The sequence below is a fragment of the Trichoderma aggressivum genome (genome assembly GCF_033847375.1).
Source record: "Trichoderma aggressivum f. europaeum strain CBS 100526 chromosome Unknown scaffold_008, whole genome shotgun sequence".
NCBI classification, from domain to species: Eukaryota; Fungi; Ascomycota; class Sordariomycetes; order Hypocreales; family Hypocreaceae; genus Trichoderma; species Trichoderma aggressivum.
The window spans coordinates 228,094-249,154 of record NW_026946374.1 but is presented as its reverse complement, the minus strand read 5'-3'; the positions used below and the strand labels follow the sequence as shown (position 1 = coordinate 249,154).

The 21,061-nt window shown below is 45.8% G+C and overlaps 5 protein-coding genes across 5 annotated transcripts; 1 reads left to right on the top strand and 4 right to left on the bottom strand.

Moving 5' to 3' along the window:
* Positions 1–267: 267 nt before the first annotated feature.
* Positions 268–2,185, bottom strand: Triagg1_2930 (uncharacterized protein; the record flags this gene model as incomplete). Its single annotated transcript, XM_062897166.1, has 6 exons — positions 268–309; positions 378–436; positions 560–667; positions 735–1,154; positions 1,214–1,433; positions 1,499–2,185. The coding sequence occupies 6 exons, from the start codon at positions 2,183–2,185 to the stop codon at positions 268–270; spliced, it is 1,536 nt and encodes a 511-aa protein (XP_062757997.1).
* A 3,025-nt stretch (positions 2,186–5,210) lies between these two features.
* On the bottom strand, positions 5,211–6,047 carry Triagg1_2929 (uncharacterized protein; the record flags this gene model as incomplete). The annotated part of the gene is made up of 1 exon (XM_062897165.1): positions 5,211–6,047. One exon carries the CDS (start codon positions 6,045–6,047, stop codon positions 5,211–5,213), a length of 837 nt encoding a protein of 278 aa, XP_062757996.1.
* A 2,026-nt stretch (positions 6,048–8,073) lies between these two features.
* On the bottom strand, positions 8,074–9,266 carry Triagg1_2928 (uncharacterized protein; the record flags this gene model as incomplete). The annotated part of the gene is made up of 3 exons (XM_062897163.1): positions 8,074–8,101; positions 8,145–9,026; positions 9,094–9,266. 3 exons carry the CDS (start codon positions 9,264–9,266, stop codon positions 8,074–8,076), a joined length of 1,083 nt encoding a protein of 360 aa, XP_062757995.1.
* Positions 9,267–14,650: 5,384 nt separating this feature from the next.
* On the top strand, positions 14,651–17,539 carry Triagg1_2927 (uncharacterized protein; the record flags this gene model as incomplete). Its single annotated transcript, XM_062897162.1, has 4 exons — positions 14,651–14,684; positions 14,736–14,809; positions 14,887–16,091; positions 16,168–17,539. 4 exons carry the CDS (start codon positions 14,651–14,653, stop codon positions 17,537–17,539), a joined length of 2,685 nt encoding a protein of 894 aa, XP_062757994.1.
* Positions 17,540–17,956: 417 nt separating this feature from the next.
* Triagg1_2926 (uncharacterized protein) lies at positions 17,957–20,154 on the bottom strand (the record flags this gene model as incomplete). Its single annotated transcript, XM_062897161.1, has 4 exons — positions 17,957–18,072; positions 18,130–19,303; positions 19,349–19,572; positions 19,629–20,154. 4 exons carry the CDS (start codon positions 20,152–20,154, stop codon positions 17,957–17,959), a joined length of 2,040 nt encoding a protein of 679 aa, XP_062757993.1.
* Between the last annotated feature and the right edge of the window lie 907 nt (positions 20,155–21,061).

Here is a 21,061-nt window from a genome sequence, read left to right as displayed (position 1 = left end):
AGTCCAGTGATCCATGTATACTAGATGAACACGTCGCACACCAAGAGATGATAACGAACGGATTTTCAGAATCTGGGATATTTACGAAACTGAATGCTATTTCTCATATATGTAGATAAATTGTAACTATCTGTACTTTGCTCATCTACAGCGTGAACCCCACCGGCTCCAGATATTTCGAGTCCCAAGTCTTCTCTCTGCACTACTTCGGAAAGATGAAGACATACGATAACCTACCAGGAAAAGAACGACTGCTACTACTTAGGTTTAGTCGGCTTTGGTAATTGGCTCCATCAATAAGGCCAAGAGCTGTAATGAAACATTAGTACTTGAAACAAGTATTCTAGAAACCCTGGCGGAGAATGGAATTTCCTTACCCATTGCTCTAGTCGATGTTCATTATCTCGAAAGTCCTTGAACTCATCATCTAAATGCCCTAGTTACATGAATTGTGTTAGCAATCGAGATGGCCGTGTCCATCAAGCGTTCTTCTGGGTAGGAAATTGTGCGTTCCCTTATGGGGAAAAAGATCACAACTTAAGTAGGAAGGGCACCTTACGAGTAGTACAGTACAAGACATCGCTTAACGCGGGATCCAAGGCCAGGCTCTTGATGAAATCTTTGGATGATTCATCATGTCCAATCTGGCTGATTTGAAAACGAACAACTAAATCATGCCATGTCAGATAAAATATATTTCTGCTGGCTTCTATGAGCGGGGGAATTCAACATACCTTTCTTGTTGTATTTGTGAAACTCGAGAAATGTACCGCATTCTAAAATGGCCTCTTTCAAAGTATCCTGCCTCTCATCACTTCCCTCTGGTCCGCCGGGACAGCCATCAGTAAGAATGGAGACTAATACTGGGCGGTCAAATTTGCCTTCCCTTATCGGCCCATAGACGACTTCTTCCAGGATCTTTGCCTTGCAGTTCATTCCAATTTCGGTCGGTCCACTATACGGGATATTCAACAAAATATCGTTGACTAGGTTGCTGCTAGGTTTCGACATGCGCAGCTCATTTGGGGCATTGATGAATCGCAGTTCAATACCAGTGTCTTCTGGGACAAGCCTCGTGGTCAGACTGGTGATCCGCTTGCCAAGGTCGGCCTGGACCTGGATCCGGTTATCTTGATTCATTGAACCACTATCATCTAATATGGGAATTGTTAATATTATTTGCTCCAAGTTGGAAAACCCTGTGAGCTCATACCGCAGTAAAGTACCGGCTGATAAAGTGCGAGACGGGTCAAGTCGCGTACATTGACGGTCGTTTTTGAGTCTGATTCCATGTCCACGGCTTTTGAGATGACATGGTTCAAGAACTTATCGTCCTTGAAGAATTGGTCTAAATGAGCGTCTTTGATATAGTTGTGCATCTCCTTTTTGAAGGCCTCTGCAGTTGCTGCCTTTTCGAGTTTCTCGGCAACATGCTTAATGGGATGTCAGCAAACGAACTTCCCCAGAAAGGTAGAAAGGGGGGGGGGGTTGAACGTACATGTGGAACCTTTTTGCTTCGCCGGCCCAGCATCTTGAATCTTTTCATGATAGGGCTATAGAACTGAGAGCCGACTGCCGCAGCTGTCCCAACGGCAGCAGCGGTGATCTTCACGAGAGGGTTACTCCGGTTCGCCCACGAAACAGCGAACATGATGAGAGATGCGATCATGAGGACATCTTTGGTGTGAATTTTCTTGCGTTTTTCAGGAGCCAAGATAGCCAATAGTTTCTTGTCGTTGCGCTTAGTTGCCAGCGACTCTGCCGATTCTCCCCTTTGGTTCGTTGCTTTTGGATCTGCACCTGCATTTACAAGAGCTTCGATTACGTCCAGATCATCTTCATTCCGGTATCTCTGTACAATGGCATGCAGCGCAGTGTCATTGACATGAGGATCCGCCTTCTTCACGTCCACTTTGTGAGCAATAAGTGTCTCGACAATGTCGCCGATGTGACCCTTTGTTCTTGCTGCTGCGATCCAAAGAGGTGGACGTGAGCCAGGCGCGCCATCTGGGTAAGCACCATGTGCGAGCAGTAATTTGATGTTATCTTTGCGATTCGCGTGTACAGCTGCGCCAAGGGGAGTGTACAACGTTTTCTCATCCACTTTATCGATTTCTTTTTCTTTGCCAACTAGGTCACTCGCGCTGAGAGTTCCCTTGAGTGCTAGGTTAAATATGGAGGTCATTGTGCATGAAATATTGAAGAAGTAGTAAATGATGTATGTATGATGCTGGGATGAATCATTTCTAGACTGTGCTTTTAAAAGAAATTCGCATTTTATGTATGCGAAGCTTTCTGCTCTATTTATACACTGTTCGCAACCATTGAGCCTCTAGTTTGAACACGGACCAATATCTCCATCAAGATTCAAGAATACAATCACGGCACAAGCTGTCTTGAGGCTCTGTGCCATGCTTTGAATTCATTTGTGCCCGAATTTTGCCACCTTTCATTACGCAATCTTTAGGTATCAACAATTAAGGGAAAGATTCCATTACGCCTTGTCTAGCCGAGAGCCGCTTCACAAGTCTGTTGAGTCATCACCGAATGCTTTCTCCGCCATCAGTCCCTATATTGGCTGAATCATATTACTCTCAATGCATATGCCTTAAATCATTACCAATTTTGGGCATCCGTGATTCCTAGGTTGCATCTACTGCGAAGTAGTTTGTCATTTGCTAGGAGTTTTAGATCCGTGCAAGTGTTCACTAAGCTATAAACTATAGTTCTGATACAACATCGTTACACCAACGGCCGATACAATGCATTAGAACTACCATTCCCTGTAGGGTTCGGTATCGTGTCGGCCATTATCAGATAATAGTCACATGCGGCATTAGAATGATTGGTTATCATCACATTCTATCCTCAGCCGCATGAGCATAATTGGCCAATCCCCCACCTTGATTTCAGCCGCATGATTGGCTCTTCCTCTATGTTTTGAGCCGCATGGTATGAACGCGTCATATGTATGTTTTATAGATTGATTGTAAATCCATATAATACAAGACCTATTGCCCAATACTTTGGGCATGTGCCTTACAAAGCAATGGTGTGCAACCGACAGCCTGGTTGCCTGGGAGCACTCAGCCTGACCTACTGCATGTATGCCCAGATATTAACTGCAGCCGCTTGGGCTTCTTTATCTATTACCGGAACGCATCTTCTTTCTGCTGTGACGTGTCATGCTTTCATTAATTCCTTGGCTCGATTAGCAGACTTGGCACGTATCACCATCGTTTGGTACATGTAAGTACATGCAACTGATCACACGCTCATCTACCCCCAATCAGCATGGCCATTAGCGATTCCAACCCACAATTCCGAAGCATCCAGGTAATCAACGATAAAAATTCATGGCATTTTATGACAAGGCAAAGTAGAGGTTGCTTGAGATTCCGCCCCATCCAAGGTTTACCATTCTCCCCCTTTATGCCGGTAACTCAAGTATTATGTAAATGTCTGCCTTCACTTTGTCTTGCCACTTGTGGAGCTGGTTACTGCACCAGATGTACCTTTGCCGACTGGCTTGTTGCCTTCTTCCGATGTTGAGGGGACGTAGATGCCTTTTTCATTTATGCGCCCTATGGGATTCACCTTTCCTTCGCCATGGACGCTCACCAGCTGCTCTGTCTTAGTCAAAGTAATGACTCGAAAATCGGAATCATTTAGTAGTTCAAGAATGAAACTAGTTGCCGGATCATTAGCAAATTCGGTGCCCTTAACAATAAAATCTGGTGCATGTTAGTAACTTAGAAGTCACCCAAAAATGAAAGGAGAGGGTCTGGTTGCTGTACCGGTGTGATTGTTTGTTATGACGTCTATGGCTCGCCGGTGAATACAGCCGTCTTGGTGAACATAGCTCAAGAACACGGTATTGTCCCGAACATAGGTAAAGTGAGGGCTTCCGGAAACGGAGTTCACAGGAGCAAAGGGTAAAAGTTCCCAATTCCCGCTTTCTTGGATCCTGACTCCTCGGAGATGCCCGGCCGTATCCTCAAAGAACACCAGGCTGTGACTGCCATGAGCGCTCCCACTTAGTTTGCTCAAAGGATGAACAAGAATCTCCTCGTTATTGCTGAGCCTCTTTTCTTGCCACTCATCCCCATGGGTGAAACATTTCAAGATATTGTTTTCCCCCACACAAAAGACAGATCGCTGCAGCAAGGACCAGATGCATATAATTAGTAGGTTTGGTGTTTAGCATAGGAGTTTCTTTAAGCTCACATTATGATTGCGAGTGACATAAACAGCTGGAGACTTGTTTCTAATGCCTGATCCTATGAGAGTCTCACTGGCAAGTTGGGATCCAACCCATCGTAACTCGCTCAATTCATTCTTATCTTCGGCGATGATGTAGAAACCAGCTTCGTGAATGACTGGGACATAACTACCGCCGGCACGGAGGATTCTCACAAAATCTATATTAGAAGGACGCATATTGATTTCAACGACGTTATAGTTAACAAAGGGATTGAATTGGGAAGCATACAAAATGCAAAGTATTAAGGTTGTAGTATGCAGATTGGCAGATTACAGAGAGAACCTAAACAGCCCAGTAAAAGCTGCACTACAATTCAATAAGCACCTGACCCGCACGTAGAGTCCGGGACTCTAATTAGCAGTGGCACCCGCAGTGCAGTAAGTGAACAGGGATGCATTGAATTGATATGAATCGAAGTATTGGCCACTTATCAGCTCAGTGTCCAATGGGAGAAATGCTCATCGAGGGAGAGACAATTATACCTGCTGCTAAATTTTTCAATACCTTGAGCTCCAACCATTATGTCATTGACTGACTAGATTGACTGTAAAAAGATCTATCTGCATCTGGCGCAAGGATACTAGGCGTATTAGAGGAGCCAAGCCTAGAGAGCACAACTCTCCCAGCACTCCGCATTGTGTCAATACCTTTGGGGGCGATTTATTTCTACATGTACTTATTAGCTGCGACATCAACACAATTGACAGAAAAACTGGAGATCTCTACAGAGAAATAGAAAGCTTAATAAGATGTCTGGAAAGGTTAGAGATATAGCGCAAACAGATAGTATTTAGTGACGAAGCGAAAGATCTGCGTAGCGCCTGGGCGATGTATTGCTGATGGCCATTGGCAAGCTGTCTGTAAGTTATACAAAACACAACCTAACTGTTGTATATAAGCGGCTGTACCTATAATCCATGAATATGACAAGGCTCCCTCAAAGCTCTCAATTAATATACCTGGAAAGAAAAGCAAAAACATCTGCACTTCGTTCTCGCGCGAACCACAAAGCCGCACCGAGAACCATGATGCCGATGGCATATCTTCCCACAATAATTGCAGCCATTCCTGTATACTTCCACAATCGAGCCCAGGCGATCTTTCTAATTTCCTTTGTCTCGTTTGTTCTGGGGAATTCGACGTTGGGCTCTTCTCGTCCCAGAAACCGGCACAGAGGACCCCATCCGTCGTCGAGGCGATATTCGAGAAGTCGCTCAGGCGGCACCAACTCGCGGACCTGACGATAGTGTTCAAAATACCTCTCTTTTGCGTTCTTTCTGAGTTGGTGAACATCTCGGGCGTTGAAAAAACCCAGCATCATCTTTCTGACAGTATCACCGGACCTAACCCCTGTGATAGGCTCAATGTAGGAAAATATGCGTGCCGGGAGGCTCCATAACGCGTAAATAGCAACATCTTCAACGCTGCGCCACCATCTGTCATACTCTCGCTCGACGAGGACAACTTTGGCGTCCGGGTACGCCTCAAGCAGTTGCAGCGAAAAGAAAGACCCTAAATCCGTGACGGCATCACATTCTCCAAACAATTGGTCCCAGTCGGACCGAGTCCACGGAGGCGGAGGCTTCTTGCCAGGGTTCAACACCTGAGGGTAAGTGGCATCGGCGGCTTTCTCCAGCAAGACCCAATCTTGGTTGCGGTCCAACATTGTCAGCCCATGGTAAACGTTTTTGTAGCCAAGGATCTCGTAGGCCTTGGCCATAGACGCAGTGCCAGTGCGGATGAGAGCGAGATGCAGGATCAAGGGACCACGAGGAGGATCCATAGCGAACAAAGCTGTGTACTTGTAGGCAGTGTAGTTCGCCCTATGATAGTATGTGCAGTTGATATAGCCATTCAAGGCGAATGAGCTCCTTTAATGTCGAGAATTGTTAGGTTCGTTAAGATTATCCGTCAGCTGACGTGGAATGAGTCTCGTACAGTAGTAAGTCAACACTAGTTAGCAATCCTTCCACCACTAGTAGAGACTAGAAACAATTTGTTGCAGCTATGGAATGTCATCGTGGAAATATTGCAGCAGAGAAGTGATAACAGGGATATCGTGAAAAGTGTATACGGCAGCAGATTACATCCCGTTTAGATCATGAAGTTTCAACATTGGGCACATTCGCTTTTGTTCAGATCCACCCCACAAAAATAAACTTGAGGATAAGGCCTACATATTGCAATAGCTTCGCGTATTCCATCTAGAAGATAAAGTTAGCGGGCATAGTGGTTTCCGTCGCAGCTTATCAAACTAGAGGAAATCCTCCTAGTTTATAAACATGTCCATCTGGAGGTCGGCGCGTTTCGAGCCTCCTGGTTGCTATAGTTGACCCCGCAAGTAAAGAAATGAATATGCGCCTCTTGTACGCGCTATCCACGCTACACGCGCTTCACGCCCTAAACACACATCTGATTAGCTTGAGTCTTTAAGTTTCTGAGGCCGATTTCTTAGATCCCGCGCAACCCCTGAGCTACGGCAATCGAATATTGATTGAGGGCTGATAAATGTTTTCGTTTGCTTGGAAGTCTGAGAAATAGCAATATATAAAAACGATGTACAGTCCTATCTCGTAAATTTTCGATAAGTCGAGTCACAAGTAGATTGTCTTTGAGGGCTGATCATAAACCCCAATATTGTCCAAATGTATCTATTCTTTAATATTCTGAAGCTTCTTGCACGGATCTTACTAATTAAATCAAATAGCATCACGCGTACTATTATTTGAAGAAATGGTTATCCAGAGCGGTGGCTGCGTCTGCGGCAAGATTCGCTACACTTACATTGCGGAGCCGATAAAGAAAGTCAGTATGTCCTTTCATTTCATCACAAGGTCAGGAAGAATCAAACTAAAATAATTTTGGGTTTCTATCATAGGTCCTCTGCCATTGCGATGATTGTCGCAAGATCAGTGGCAGCAACTACAGTGTCAACTTTCTTGTCCCTGAGGCGGCATTCCAAGTAACTGTCGGCACGCCAAAAATCTTCAGTAAAGCTGCTGACTCTGGCGACACCATCAACAGCTACTTTTGCGGTGACTGCGGTAGTATGATGTGGCGTGAGTCCGCCAATTGCGGGCCCAATAAAGTAGTCAAAGCTGGGACCTTGGATGACAGCGGCAAGATTATCTCTACTTCGGTATTCGATGCAGAGGTGTTTACGCGCTCGAGGGTAGAGTGGGTGCAGCCAATAGCTGGTGCAAGCCAGAGGAATGCAGAATGAGCTGTTATTCCAGGAGTGATTGTATTACGCAATGGGCGAGCTCTTATGTATTTGTAGGTAAATAGGTAATTTACGATAGACTCCAGAAGATGGTCAGGATACCAATGAACAACCAGCAACAGAAGTGTTATAGTAGGTTGTAGATCAATGTCATATATATGCTCAATAAGTCTAAAACGTGAAACACAATACAATATAACTTTGACTCCGATCGCCTTGTTATTTATACCAGCAACATCATTCCGAAAATTGACCCGACCTAACAAAAGGTGCCGTGTGCCGTGCTCCTACGCTGGCCAAGTCTTTTCTACCAAGGTAAATGTTGTAAGAATATTAATTAGAGCGAGTCTATATGGATATGATTTATTTCTCAAAAAGCTGTTTTATACAGTATAGCATCATGTCTTATACATGAGTCTCGGTCCACTCCGTAACAATCTAACGCTGAGTAGCAGGACGGCACAGGCAGCAAGACATGAGCCGCAAAACATTTGGACACCAAGATACGACCCAGTGCTATTAATAATGGACCCGCCGATTGGAGTTCCTATTAGCAACCCAATAGACTCCAGCGCAAAGCACATACCTAGCCGAGTCCCAAGCTTGCGGAGGTCCTGAGTGATCGTTATCAAGACTACCGGTATCAAGGATACGAACCCTCCTGAGAAGAATCCATAAAGCGCAGAAAGCGTAATGATTCCTGATGTACTGCGCACGGCAGCCCAACAATAGGCTAGGGTAGCTGTGATGGCCAATGCTGGAAAGAGCACGTTGAGTGACCCTGCATGATCCGCGACGAAATTTGGGCCAACCCGGCCAAATGTTGACGCGGCGTTCAAGATGGCAATGAGATAAAAGCCAAGGTTGACATCTACAATCCTAGTCTCGATTGCATAAGGCTGTACATAAACAAGGAAGTTATAAAAGCCTAGGAAACCTAGGAAACACGCCAAGCAAAAGAGCGAGTATTGAGCTTCTTTGAACGCAGAAAGTTGCAGCAGTGCTCTTTTCTCTTGGGTTCGGAAACGCAATCGCATTACACCGATGGAAATAGCGCAAGTTGCGAGAGAGAGAAAGCCAATCGTGCGGGTTGCCCAGGGGAACCCTATCTGGACTTCAAGTTGATGAAAAATAATGGGAAAAAGGACGCCCCCAATGCTGCTTCCAGATGCGGCAATGCCATTTGCTAGAGCTCGTTTGTTCTTAAAGTACTGCGGCAAAATCGCAACTGATGGAATGAACAAGAAGCCGGCTCCGATTCCAACACAGATGCCCTGTGCCAGCATGATTTGATAATATTTCGTCGAGAGGCTCGTCATCATCGTTCCTAGCACAACCAGAAAGGTGCCAGTTGGTAACAGGGCGTAGAAATAGCCTGCATCAAAGAGCGGACCACTGATCACGCCAACTACCATGAGCAGGGCTGACTGAATGGATCCAATCCAAGCAATCGCCGATGGCGACATATGCGACAGAATTTGATGTTCATAGTACGTTTCGAACACTCCGAAAGCGTTGATAATTCCCCTAAACATGAAACTGTGAGTCAAGGTTGGTCATGCTAGGCCAAATATATGGCAATGCGGCAGCTAGTATGGCACCGTACCATGAATTGAAATACAGGAAAAATGAACCGAGAACTTGGAGCCAGGCCGTGACGCCGGTGTCGTAATCATCCTTTGTACTATCATATCCATCTTTTAGTGGTGTTGCTACTTCATTTTCGCTTAAGCCAGCAAAGCTAGGATTCTCTTTGCCGTCGAGACGAGTTTCGTTCATATCGGATTGATTTAGATCAGGACAAGGGGGTTGGTTCGTGTTATTCGGTGGCTGAGTTCCAATCTTTTAATATTCATATGCGTAAAGTGAGTGATATGCCCATTTTCTAGCATATATAAAGTCACGGAATTGAAGGGAATTTGGTGTAGTCTTGTGGAATCTTTGTGTTTGCGTTTTTCCGACTGTGGCGAGTAGGGAAATAGGAGTCAAATTTCTTCGCACTATACGTTCTTCTTTCAAGCCCGTATGTGGCGTGTACGGCGGCCCCGGTCTGAATACGCCGATTAAGCGCCCGTATCTTAAATCGTATTTGCAAAATGTTAACACTTGAGGATATGTAGCTATCGGCTCACGACATCCATTACTGGGTTACTTATGCACCGGTGTGGTCTTGGCATGCTCTGCAATCATACTTGCACGAAAGTGAGATTTCTCCTGAGATTAAGCATCTCATAGCCATTATGGGCAACTGTCTAGGATCCAGCCCAACGGCGATTTCAATGAATGGAGGGAATCAACTGCTTGAAAATATTACTAGAACTGGAATAGTATACTTGAGTTTACGGCATTGCTTCCCAAATATCGACTGCTTGGATAACAGCACCGGCACCGAATGTGAGTCGTGCACAGTGTCATTCCATGCAGTCATTATAAACAAAGGCGTGTAGTCATGCCATTGGCGTACACTTTGCCTGCAGAGTGACAGAAGCTAACCTTTTCCCTCTTTAGACCAACATCTATTCTCCACCCAGAGCCCTTGTTTGACAACTCTACAACAAGTAGGGCGTACTCGACAACTTCGCACCCAAAAAGAGTAGTGACTACCCATGCACTACGACCTTGCCAGTATTTATTCCCAGTTCCATTCTCCATCGTTTGTGCTTCACGAGCTTTACTCTTCTAGGAAATCCATCACTATGGCTTCCCGGCCGCTCGTCAGGTACGCTCGTCTCGAAGGTACTTGTATATCCTTGACAGGCTGAAGACTTCGAGGCTAATGATTTCAGACGTTTCCCTCGTTTTGAGATTCATTCGGGAAGCAGCAGAAGATCAAGCCCCTGGGGCTAAGATAGCCGCAACTGAGGAAAGTCTCGCCGGGACACTGCACTTCGGGCCGCCTTCAGAATCAAGCGCAGAGACAGGCACTCGGTTTGCATGGGCACTACTCATCTTTTCCCCAGACAGACAGCCTGCCGGATTGTTGGTTTATTTCTATAATTACTCAACATGGATGGCCGCTCCGGGTGTCTGTTTGGAAGAATTGTATGTCGTACCGGAATTTCGGCGTCAGGGCTATGCACAAATCCTGATTGAGACCATGGCATCTGCAGCGGAAGCAGCAGGCTGTATAAAAATGGACTGGGTTTGTCTTTTGGATAACAAGAGAGCACTAAAATTCTATGAAAGACTGGAGGCAAAACGAATGGAGGATTGGGTCGTCTTAAAAGTTGATAAAGCCAGCACGGAAAAGCTGGCCGCCAGAGGGAAGCAGTCTGGTCTGTGCCCTGAAATAAACGGCACAAACATCTGAGAACTCGAACGGAGTAAAACCCATATTGCATCATAAAATGTGTAAAATCGACACCTTTTTGTATCTCAGAGTATGGACCCCAGTAGCCGGGTTACGCAGTAGTTCGACAATTTGTCATTATTCGACCAGACCACTTTCAACTTTTTTGTGAACTTCACTTCTTCATCTGTATGTAATGGGTTACTTAACTCTTCAATGGTGTGCACCTCGGTAGAGAAGACATAAAGGGGCAACATCAAGACATAATTCAGAATATACGGACTCCGCTACGTCTTATCCTTGAATACAAAAAGGCGGTTTGGTGGAGTTGACGTAGGAAGAGGCTTGTGGCTGTGGGGGGCGCGGGGTTCAACTTTGCAGCTGTTACGGTTGCGAGTCATGGACCAAGAACGAGTAAGCCACGGCTGAATACATCTCTCTGTATGGGGCGTCTAGCCCTTGGCTGTATCACGCCGTAGACGCCGTAGACGCCCTATGCTTGCTTCGTCTTGACTTCACTACGAAGGCCCGGAAAGCTGTCTTGGGCCCAGCTTGTACGGAATCAATGTTCACTGCCTCCGAAATCAACAGACATGGATCTCCCTAACCTTTACGACCTGGTTGATATTGAAGGGAGCTTAGATCTCCCCTCTGAGTGCGACGCATTCCTATCACTTCCGCAAAATACTGCCTCCCCGGCGGCTCACCTAGTTCCAGCACTTGATGATGCCAGCACTTTTGCGCCTCCAGCCCTTCAGTCGGACACTTAGACTTCTGAGCAAGAGGCGATCCCCCGGCAACGACAGAGACGTTACGCTCCGCGAAGCCGTCAAGGCTGTCTCACCTGCCGTGCTCGCCGGAAGCGTTGCGATATCCAACATCCTGTTTGCCGCAGTTGTACCCGTGTCAATGCAGAATGCCGATGGCCAGAGAAGCTTCAGATTAGAGATTTCAATAGCGGAGAAAAGTCTCTGAAGGACCAGAATAGGACCACTACGATCCGCTCAAATTCAGAAGCACTCTGTACACAGACCGACAACATTGATGTTAGCTCAGTAGCAGGTGCATATCCTACTACATCGAAAACTATAAATGGAAATGGAAGCATACCGAGGAGTTTGGCCGCCGAAACTATGTTTGCGCGTCATCTCAGCCCTACTGAAGCGTCTCGTGAGCGGTATTTGTTATCCTACTATATACATACGTTCATCCCTCAAGTAACCCTCGTCCAGTCGCCATCGAATTTCTTTACATCGTTGTACATTCCTATGGCATTCCATTATAGCGGTGTCATGGATGCAATCATTGCTTGCTCTGCAGCTCATCTCGCAAAGTCCGTTGATAGATCAGAAAAGATGCAGGAGCTCAATTCCGTGGCCATCCGCCGCCAGCAGCTGGCGCGTGATTTCGTTACAGAACATACGACATGCCCCAAGAGCTCTGGATGGGAAGAATGCAAACTCGAAGTTGTTGTGGTTCTCTTGCTATTGATTGGGTTGGAATCTCAAACAGGAGGCCGAAGTATAAGATGGATGCAGCGGGTCAATTGTGTACGGCAATTGCTTCAAACCTACCCAACAACCGCAGCCAAAGCGTGGAGCACGTGGGAGGCTGAATCTGTTCATAGACACTTCCTATATCATGATGTAATGTCTCTCATCATGGAGGATGTGTTGGACCCAGAGACGCAAGCAGGTTTGTCAACGAGAAGTGGCCCTTTCAGCGACTGCGCCGCGACTCTTTCAGAACCCCAAACGCAAGATCTGTCACGTCAGGAAGTCGTAACAAATCCTACAACCTCTTCGGAATTTCATCAATACGGAAGCGCACCTCAGGGCGTCGACTGTCTTCTTGGATTGTCCAAAGATTTATTCAGCACCATTACTCAGCTGAGACGTCTGCCCAGTCGAGACTCCGAGCTCATTGATATGGAAGCGCCAGCATTTCTCAAGATCGAAACTGATCTCACTAACTGGCAGTACGATCATGCAACGGCATCGGCCTTAGACTTCAACACCCGTCTAGATTTGATTGCACTTTTTGAATGTCATCGTCTTACCGCATTGATCCTCCTCTATCGGCGTTATCCCAGTCGATCTTATTGTTTACCACATTTGGCGTCACAGATCTTAGGCGTTCTTTCTAGAATAACTCCAAGCAGTGCGGTAATCTCTGCTTTGACTCCAATTCTATTCCTGGCTGGCGCTGAATTGAACTCCGAGGTGGAGATGGCATTATGTGCAGCAAGGCTCAAGAGTATTAGGGAAGCCAACAAGATGATGAACATAGCCGCTGTAGAGGAAATTCTTCGAGTTATATGGGAAGAACGATTGCGGAAAAAGGATCGGACAGACTGGCTGGAGATTCTGCGGACTCGGCGATGGACCTTTGAGCTTGGGGTAGTGCTGGAGATATTACGGACGATTACAATTTATATATTTGTGATGATGATGCTCAAGTCGACTATCAAAGGTTGTGCCTTTGAGGAGGATAGATATAATCCATTACAAATGCGTCTGCCCCCTAAACTTCTGACTAACGATCTTTTCTCAGGAACCTATTGGTTAACAACCTCTACAGTTGTTAGAATTTCACTGTTCTCTTTCTATAACCTCTTTCAATTTTATCGAGAAGTATTGTAACAGGACTGCAGGAGCTCCTAAGGTACCTTATACTCAATAAATCTCAATAAACTACTTATATGGCATTTCTTGATCATTCTTCATAAATACAGCACAGTTTGTACCTTAGATACAGTCCCATGAGAAGAAATAAACGTTATACGACCAAGGAGATCAGGAACTAGTGATAACCAGACTCTGAATAGCGCCTAGGCTGGCGGCGCAAGGTGGACCTACAGATACATATACCAAACCGCGGATCAGAAAATGGTAGAAACATTAGGACTTGCGACCGCAACTCTATTCATTTCTTAGTTGATCATTGGCAATTCATAATTGGCACGAAAACTGGAAACGTCTGATCAAACCATATTTCACCGTGCAAATCTACTTGCCATTTCCGCTCCATTATTAACATCACATCTCATCACGGCAACACGGCGTGTGAAAACAGAAGTAATGAGACATTTCCTTGGTCAATTCGCCTAAAAAGGCAGCTCTTTGTTGCGTTGGATCGTGCCTGAAAGTCTGGGTCCTGCAACGAACATATGTACCTTGGCAACGATTAGCTATTAGTATTTCAGTGTGATGCGTCACGTACCCATTTGAATCGAAGCATTATGAGGTGAATTCACCTCCAAAAGAAAATCTTGAATGGCATATCTGCCTTTATGATTACTGATGTATTTCGTGTTTTTCTTTGCTTTCTACGAGAAAATATTGTTGCATTAGTCCTAGTCAGCAATACGAAATAATATGTCAACAAGCTAATAACGCAGGTTGTGCTTTTAGCGCTATCCCTCATGGATCTTCAACAGAAACTCTTGTTTAAGTTATCGGCCTCATGATCCTACACCCGTACAGGCATTTTCTGCTGGTACATAAAGACTACATGTACATGGAAATTAGACTTCAAGCGACAAATTGCCATTACAAACTTGCTGTATTAGGTTTTCACTCAGGAGACATTACGATAGAGGTTGAAAATGTCAACAACAGTTGCTTACTGAATAAACTAGGGTAGGACAGAATCTGTGCCCGCCCTTTGTCGAAAATGGAAGCTCGTCAACTTGACCATGCCAGCATGCGGAGAGAAAATCGGATGAGACATTCCCAACTTGGCAGGCGCAAGTAATAGTCAGGGGGGTATCGAGAATAGATATAGGATATAAAAATAGGTTTGCGCAAGAGCAGTGGTTGCGTTTCTGCTGTTTGCCAAAAGCAAAACCTACAAACCCTCTTCTGGAGATCAAATGGTCGCCTATCTGCGTTTGTTGCCCATTTTGGGTTTGTTTCTTGTAGTCAGGGCTCGATCCGGTACTGTTGCCCATGGAGCAGTTGACGAGAGTCTGACTGGAGGCAGTTGGGAGTATGTTCCCGGCGCCTACATCATCGAGTATGAAGACGGTCATGTAAGTCCAATCTTGGGAGTTACGGGTGACAAACCACCTCTGGTTATCTGCCTAACTCAATTGGCCACGAAATATAGGAAAATGAGGCATCGCTATTCAGCGACCTCCACACTCGTGGACTACCGGCCTCAAAGCGGATGAGCTTATCGTATTCCTTGTTTAAAGGAGCCTCCTTTCAACTGGACGCAGTCGATTTAGATCCTCATTCCGCTTCCACCAAAATCGCATCCCTTACCTCAGTAAAGAATGTGTGGCCCGTCCGTCACCTTCAGCACCTAGGAAGCGCCAAATCTAGAGTGGGAAACAAACATTTCAACAGCTTAGACAGCCTATCAGAACATTGGTCCAGAGCAACGGCAGTAAACGACGCTGATTCATATGCGCCACATGTTATGACCCAAGTGGACAAGCTACACGCAGAAGGGTACACCGGCAAAGGTATTCGCATCGGCATTGTCGACTCTGGAGTTGACTATAACCATCCTGTCTTAGGGGGCTGCTTCGGCCCTGGGTGCATTATCAGCTATGGAATGGACCTAATTGGGGATGCCTTCAACGGCACCAACACTCCCGTTCCTGGCCCCTACCCCAAGGATTGCCTTGGCCATGGAACGCACGTCTCTGGGATTATTGCCGCCCAAAAGAATCCTCTGGGCTTCATTGGTGCTGCGTATGGCGCAACGATCGGCATGTACAAGGCCTTGGACTGTGAGGGTAGTTCCTCCAACGACGTTCTGATTGCCGGTTTCAACCAGGCATATGAGGACGGATCGGATGTTATTTCTCTTTCCGTCGGAATCATCTCTGGCTGGAAAGAAGATCCGCTCGCAATCACAGTATCCCGGATCATCGACGCCGGTGTGCCTTGTGTTATTGCAAACGGTAACAATGGCCCTGGTGTTTTCACCTCAGCTAGTCCTGCAGCTGGCAGCGGAGTCATGAATGTGGGATCCATAGAGAACACTATGACGCCCTTGCTGGGGACCGAAGGCTTCACCAGCTTGGCAAGTTCTTCCGATAACTTGACCTCCTTTGTCTGGATTCCTGGAACTCCCGCGTTTCCCAATATCACTCTGCCGTTTTGGGCTGTGACTCCCAATGTGACTACAGATGGCACCTGGAGCGCCTGCAGCCCGCTGAATGATGATGCACCTACAGACCTCAGCGATAAAATCGTTCTCGTGGAGCTGGATGACTGCGGGGACTCAACTATCGCAGACAACCTGTCGAAGAATAACGCAACATATATCATGTTCTATAACTCTGATGACGACCTAGACAAGTACGAAATATGTTTGTCAACCTTTTTTTGATAGCATGCTAACCACCCGTTTTCACTCTATTCACAGCATATACAGCGTCAGTACCTCTTCTAGTACTCTCGGTGCCGGCATGGTTGCCCTGCAGCAAGCTACGGAATGGCGAGATCTCCTGGGAAACGGCACAGAACTGTATGCGACACTGGTTGAGCCTCAGTCTGCCAGCCTTGCCGCGGGATATTATCCAAACGACTCCAACGGCGGCTACGTAGATGACTACTCAAGCTGGGGTCCTACATGGGAGGCAGATCTGGATCCTCACATCTCGACACCGGGAGGCTCGATTCTTTCCACTTATCCGTTGAACCAGGGAGGATATTACGTCGACTCTGGCACCTCCATGGCAGCACCTATCATGGCTTCAATTTATGCCTTGATTATGCAAGCCCGCTCCATCAAAGATCCCAAGACTCTCATGAGCTTGGTCTCATCTACAGCAAAGCAGACGAAGTATTATGACTCGTATCTGGGGATATTTTATGATGGACTTGCGCCTGTAGCGCAACAAGGTGCCGGTTTGGCGCAAGCCTATGATGCAGTTCATGCAATCACCTCTTTGAGCGTATCAAGCTTCTCTTTCAACGACACAGATCACTTTGTCAACAGTACGGATTTTACAATCAAGAATGGAGCCAGCCGAGCAGTTATATACTCAATCAGTCACACGCCCTCTAGATCTAGGGATACTTACAAAATTGGGCAGTCCAACCCGTCACAATCTTCAAACTCAAGCGATATCGCAGCGACTCTTGCTTTCTCCGAGGCCACGATCACAGTTCCAGCAGGTGGATCAGCCAAGGTGACAGTCAAAGTAACTCTTCCCCAAGGGCTCACTGCAGCAAACCTCCCCATCTATGGCGGATACATTACCTTGAATGGTTCTACTGGCGAACATCTAGTCATTCCATATCTCGGAGTGGCTGGAAGCCTTGCAAATACTCAGAGCATAGATCCTTACTATAGCTTCATTTACCATACTTCGGGTCGCTTCCCCCAGGCGGCCCCTGACAACGACACATGGACGATACCTTATCCTACACTAGGTAGTCAGCCCTCCGCATCATCATCGTCATCTGTCGACTATCCTGCGCTGGGGATTGAGGCTGATTCTGGTATTCCACTGATGAGAGCAGACATCATTCCTCTTGGCGGTACACCAGCCAAAATCACGAAAGTTCTGGGAGTCGATGTAGCCGGTAGCCTTTTTGGGTATCCCGTGCAATGGCTGAATACGAATATTCATCAAGTCGCGTTCAATGGCATAACACAAGAGGGCACAATCTTGCCAGAAGGGAATTATGCCGTACTACTACGGGCGTTGAAGATTTTTGGAGATGCAAGTAATCCTGATGACTATGTCACCAAACAGACGCAATCATTCAACATCAAATATACTTCGACGATGGCATAGGTAGATATACGAATACCTATACTGGAGAACTAGATGCCTTTATTATATAAGAAGAATGATAGAGACATTTGACGCAGAGACTTATTTTTCATTTGGATTGACGTATGGGTAGAGATGACGTGGAGTATGATCAGCACATCTAAATGAAGCATATATACTCCGTATGAAAGGGAAAATATTGGTTGCACAGACACACATGTAGGGATACCATCAGACATTCCACGACCATACTCGGTCAATTTCTTCAAAAGATACAGATACCTAGCATATGTTGAATGAGCTCTTCGATTTATGGCAAAGTCCAAGGACGGAAAATGCATTTTCCGCCAACCCACCAACCTCGTATCCCGTTGCATTTTACGGATATACGATGCCGCGTTCTATCTAATAGTGCCTTTGTAACAATAATGTCTCAATTCACAAAAGCTTGACTGTTTGCTTATTTCCAAAGTCAATGAACCAGCTATCAAGATCGGATCTACTCACATTCGTCGCGAGACCGATCCTCTCATAGACATTCTCACCGATATTCACTGGGAGTAACAGCATGCAAATGTGATTCCCTCCCCATACAAAGCCTGTTTTCATACAGTATATCTGACTTCCGAATGGAATATGTCGAGGACCTGGTTGATCCAGAGGATAATCGTAATGGAAGGTCAGAGAGTTCCCACTCACGCCTTTGAAGTGTATACTCGTTGTGTTTGAATGAGCGTTATGCACCTCGACTAACGTTCCAGGAGCAAGATGGCCTCTAAGTTCCATGGTAGCCTCGGAAATGCTCGCATATTTATCTAGGCCATCGAGATTAAAGTTGATATTGAGAATCTCCAGATCGTCCGGATACGTTCTGGGGCAGCCCGTCGCGTAACTCGCAATGTTTCCAGTAGAAATCCAAGACCACGTTGGGCCGCAATAAGAATCCGGGCGATCGTGAATATTCCGAGATGCACAGTACCATAGTAGCTCAGAAGGAAAACAGTTTTCCCACATTCCTGCGACATATCGGCCAAGATCGGCTGAGTGAGCTGTTCCGTACTGCCGCGCGACACCAGACAGAGCAGGTAGACGATCTGATGTAAACGAGATGCGCAGTCCAGAATATTCTGCCACAATCTGGTGCCAGTACTTCCTGATTTCGGCGAGATTCGATGCGCGGAGGCCCTCAAAGTGGTACACCTTGCGATCATTGGTATGTTCGCCGCTTCCACCACCTGCGCCATTACTGCCGCCTCCCCATAGTCCTCCTGGAATATGTTCGCACTCGCAGATTTTGTCCCTCTTGCCGCCCGCGCATTCAAATGCGACTTCATATCTTGTAAAATAGACGATTCTTGGGGACAAAAGACGCTCTTGGTAGACCCACGCTCTGCTGAGAAGAGGCAGCTCTGGTGTCATCTGTAGCACGCCAGCAACATCCCAAGTCGTGTGTTCTGGGACTCTGCGAATAAGATAAGATGCAGCTTGAGGCCCGAGATGCGTTGCAGGTTGGACTTTGAAAGACGCGCTTTCACGAAACAGACCGACATCGCTATCAGCAGACCATGCCGCTGCGAGGGTAACGTACGCGCCAGAGTAAATCTCACACATTTGGGCTGCCTGATCCTTCCAATCGTCGCTGCTGTCTTGAATGATACATAGCGAATCGATCCATAAGTATTTGATCCCAAGCCAAACGGCAACTTTGGCGGCATCTTGGAAAGTCTTGGGTAAGCGATTCCAGGGTATTGAGTCGAGGTGCGCAGACAGGCTCTCAATCGTCGTCTGACATAAATGTGTTGATGCTCCCCATCGATGGCTAAGACATACGTATTTCTCATGCCCACCTAAATCTTCAACCAACCGAACATTGATGTTATTTTGCGAATCCGGCGTCATTTCTAGTACTCGTTTGGGCAGTTGTGCGACCGAAGCAGATGTGCAAGAGTCATGCAATGAGCTGCACTCATTTAGCCAATTGCTGATTCTGCTCAAAGATGTTTCTGCTCCAGTGTTGTTAAACAAGACTGAAGATTTATATGCAAATACATGATCTGTGCATTGTTAAAAATCTTCAGTCATGGGGCTTAGTCTTCATTATGCTGCTTACCACCTTGTTCCTTCTCATGCCCATCCATTCTGTCAACGTCGATTAGGATCGTCCAAAGACGGTAATCCTCTGTGCCGCTGCTATGAGCCTCTCGATTGCCAACATTCACAGTCACCTCTAGCTTGAGATTACTTAAACCTTTATCCTGTCTTGAAGGCATTGTCCAAGTTACTCGCACATCTTCCGCCCATGATTTACCGTCCAAAACCACACCGTCGTCTTGGCACGCTGACTCCATAGCCTTTACAAGAGCATCGCAGCCGCGACAACCCCGCTCGCGAGATGCGTGGAATATCTCAAGTTTTGTCCGAATCTCGATTCTAAGAAACTCATGCCAGGCTTCAGGAAGTGGAAACGGCAATTGCTCGTCCAGAGATTCTGTTCGTTCTTCATCGTGAATATGGGATGACTCGCGCCAAGTGTAAAGTCTTTGCACAAATGGTTCTTTCAAAAGTGCCGATTCTTCATCGAGAACAAAATAGCAAAGACCACAGCACCTCTGAGATGTTGAAAAACAGTTACCCATGGTGCGTATGGCTCACAGCACCTGCGAGTTAGTATGTGCGGTTGATACTAAACACGTAGGAATAAGATCATATGGAGAGTCTGACAAAGTAATACTGATGCCTCACGACCAAAGGAGAAAACAGAAACTACACACACGGCGCCAATCAAAAAAAAACATGAAGTTTAGTATTACTATAATCAAATTTATTTAATACTTCACATAAGGTATATATTTGTAAATATTTATTTACTCAGTGTACTTGAACTTATTTACTAGTATAATTTATAATTATAACTCACATCTCAATAATGTAGCATTATACTAACCTATAGGTACCTAGTATATACAAGCTTTCAAGAAATAAAAACTTGTAATTAAATTGAGATTTTCATTTCTATATTAAGTATATTTATAACTAGATAGTTACTATTATACCTCCTTAATATATTTATTATAGCATATTATCAATAGAAACTCAGCACATGTGGTAAAGCATGGAGAGATGTGCAAGAAGCTTGATTCTGCTTACTAAAAGCATACTACAGTGCCGACACAGAGGTGGATAGTGTGACACACTGTGTGTATTCACTGTACCACACGTTACCACACGGCGCAACGTCCGTCTAATTGATACCCCAACAGCTTGCTTTATTTGCATCTATCTTACCGCCCCCGAGACTTATTCCGTAAGTAAACTTTAGAGATATATGAGTCATATCAAAGTTGAGTTATCAAATTTTGAATATCGCCGGGCCGCGGGCTTTCCCGAATACTTCATGGACTAAGGAACGTATAAAATATAAAATATCATGTAGAACTGGTTCTATTATGAGGAATACTAATACAAGCATCTTTGTCTAACCATTTACATTGGAAGCGATAATCATCAACTAATATGAAGTTGGTATCTTTACTTGGTCTTTTG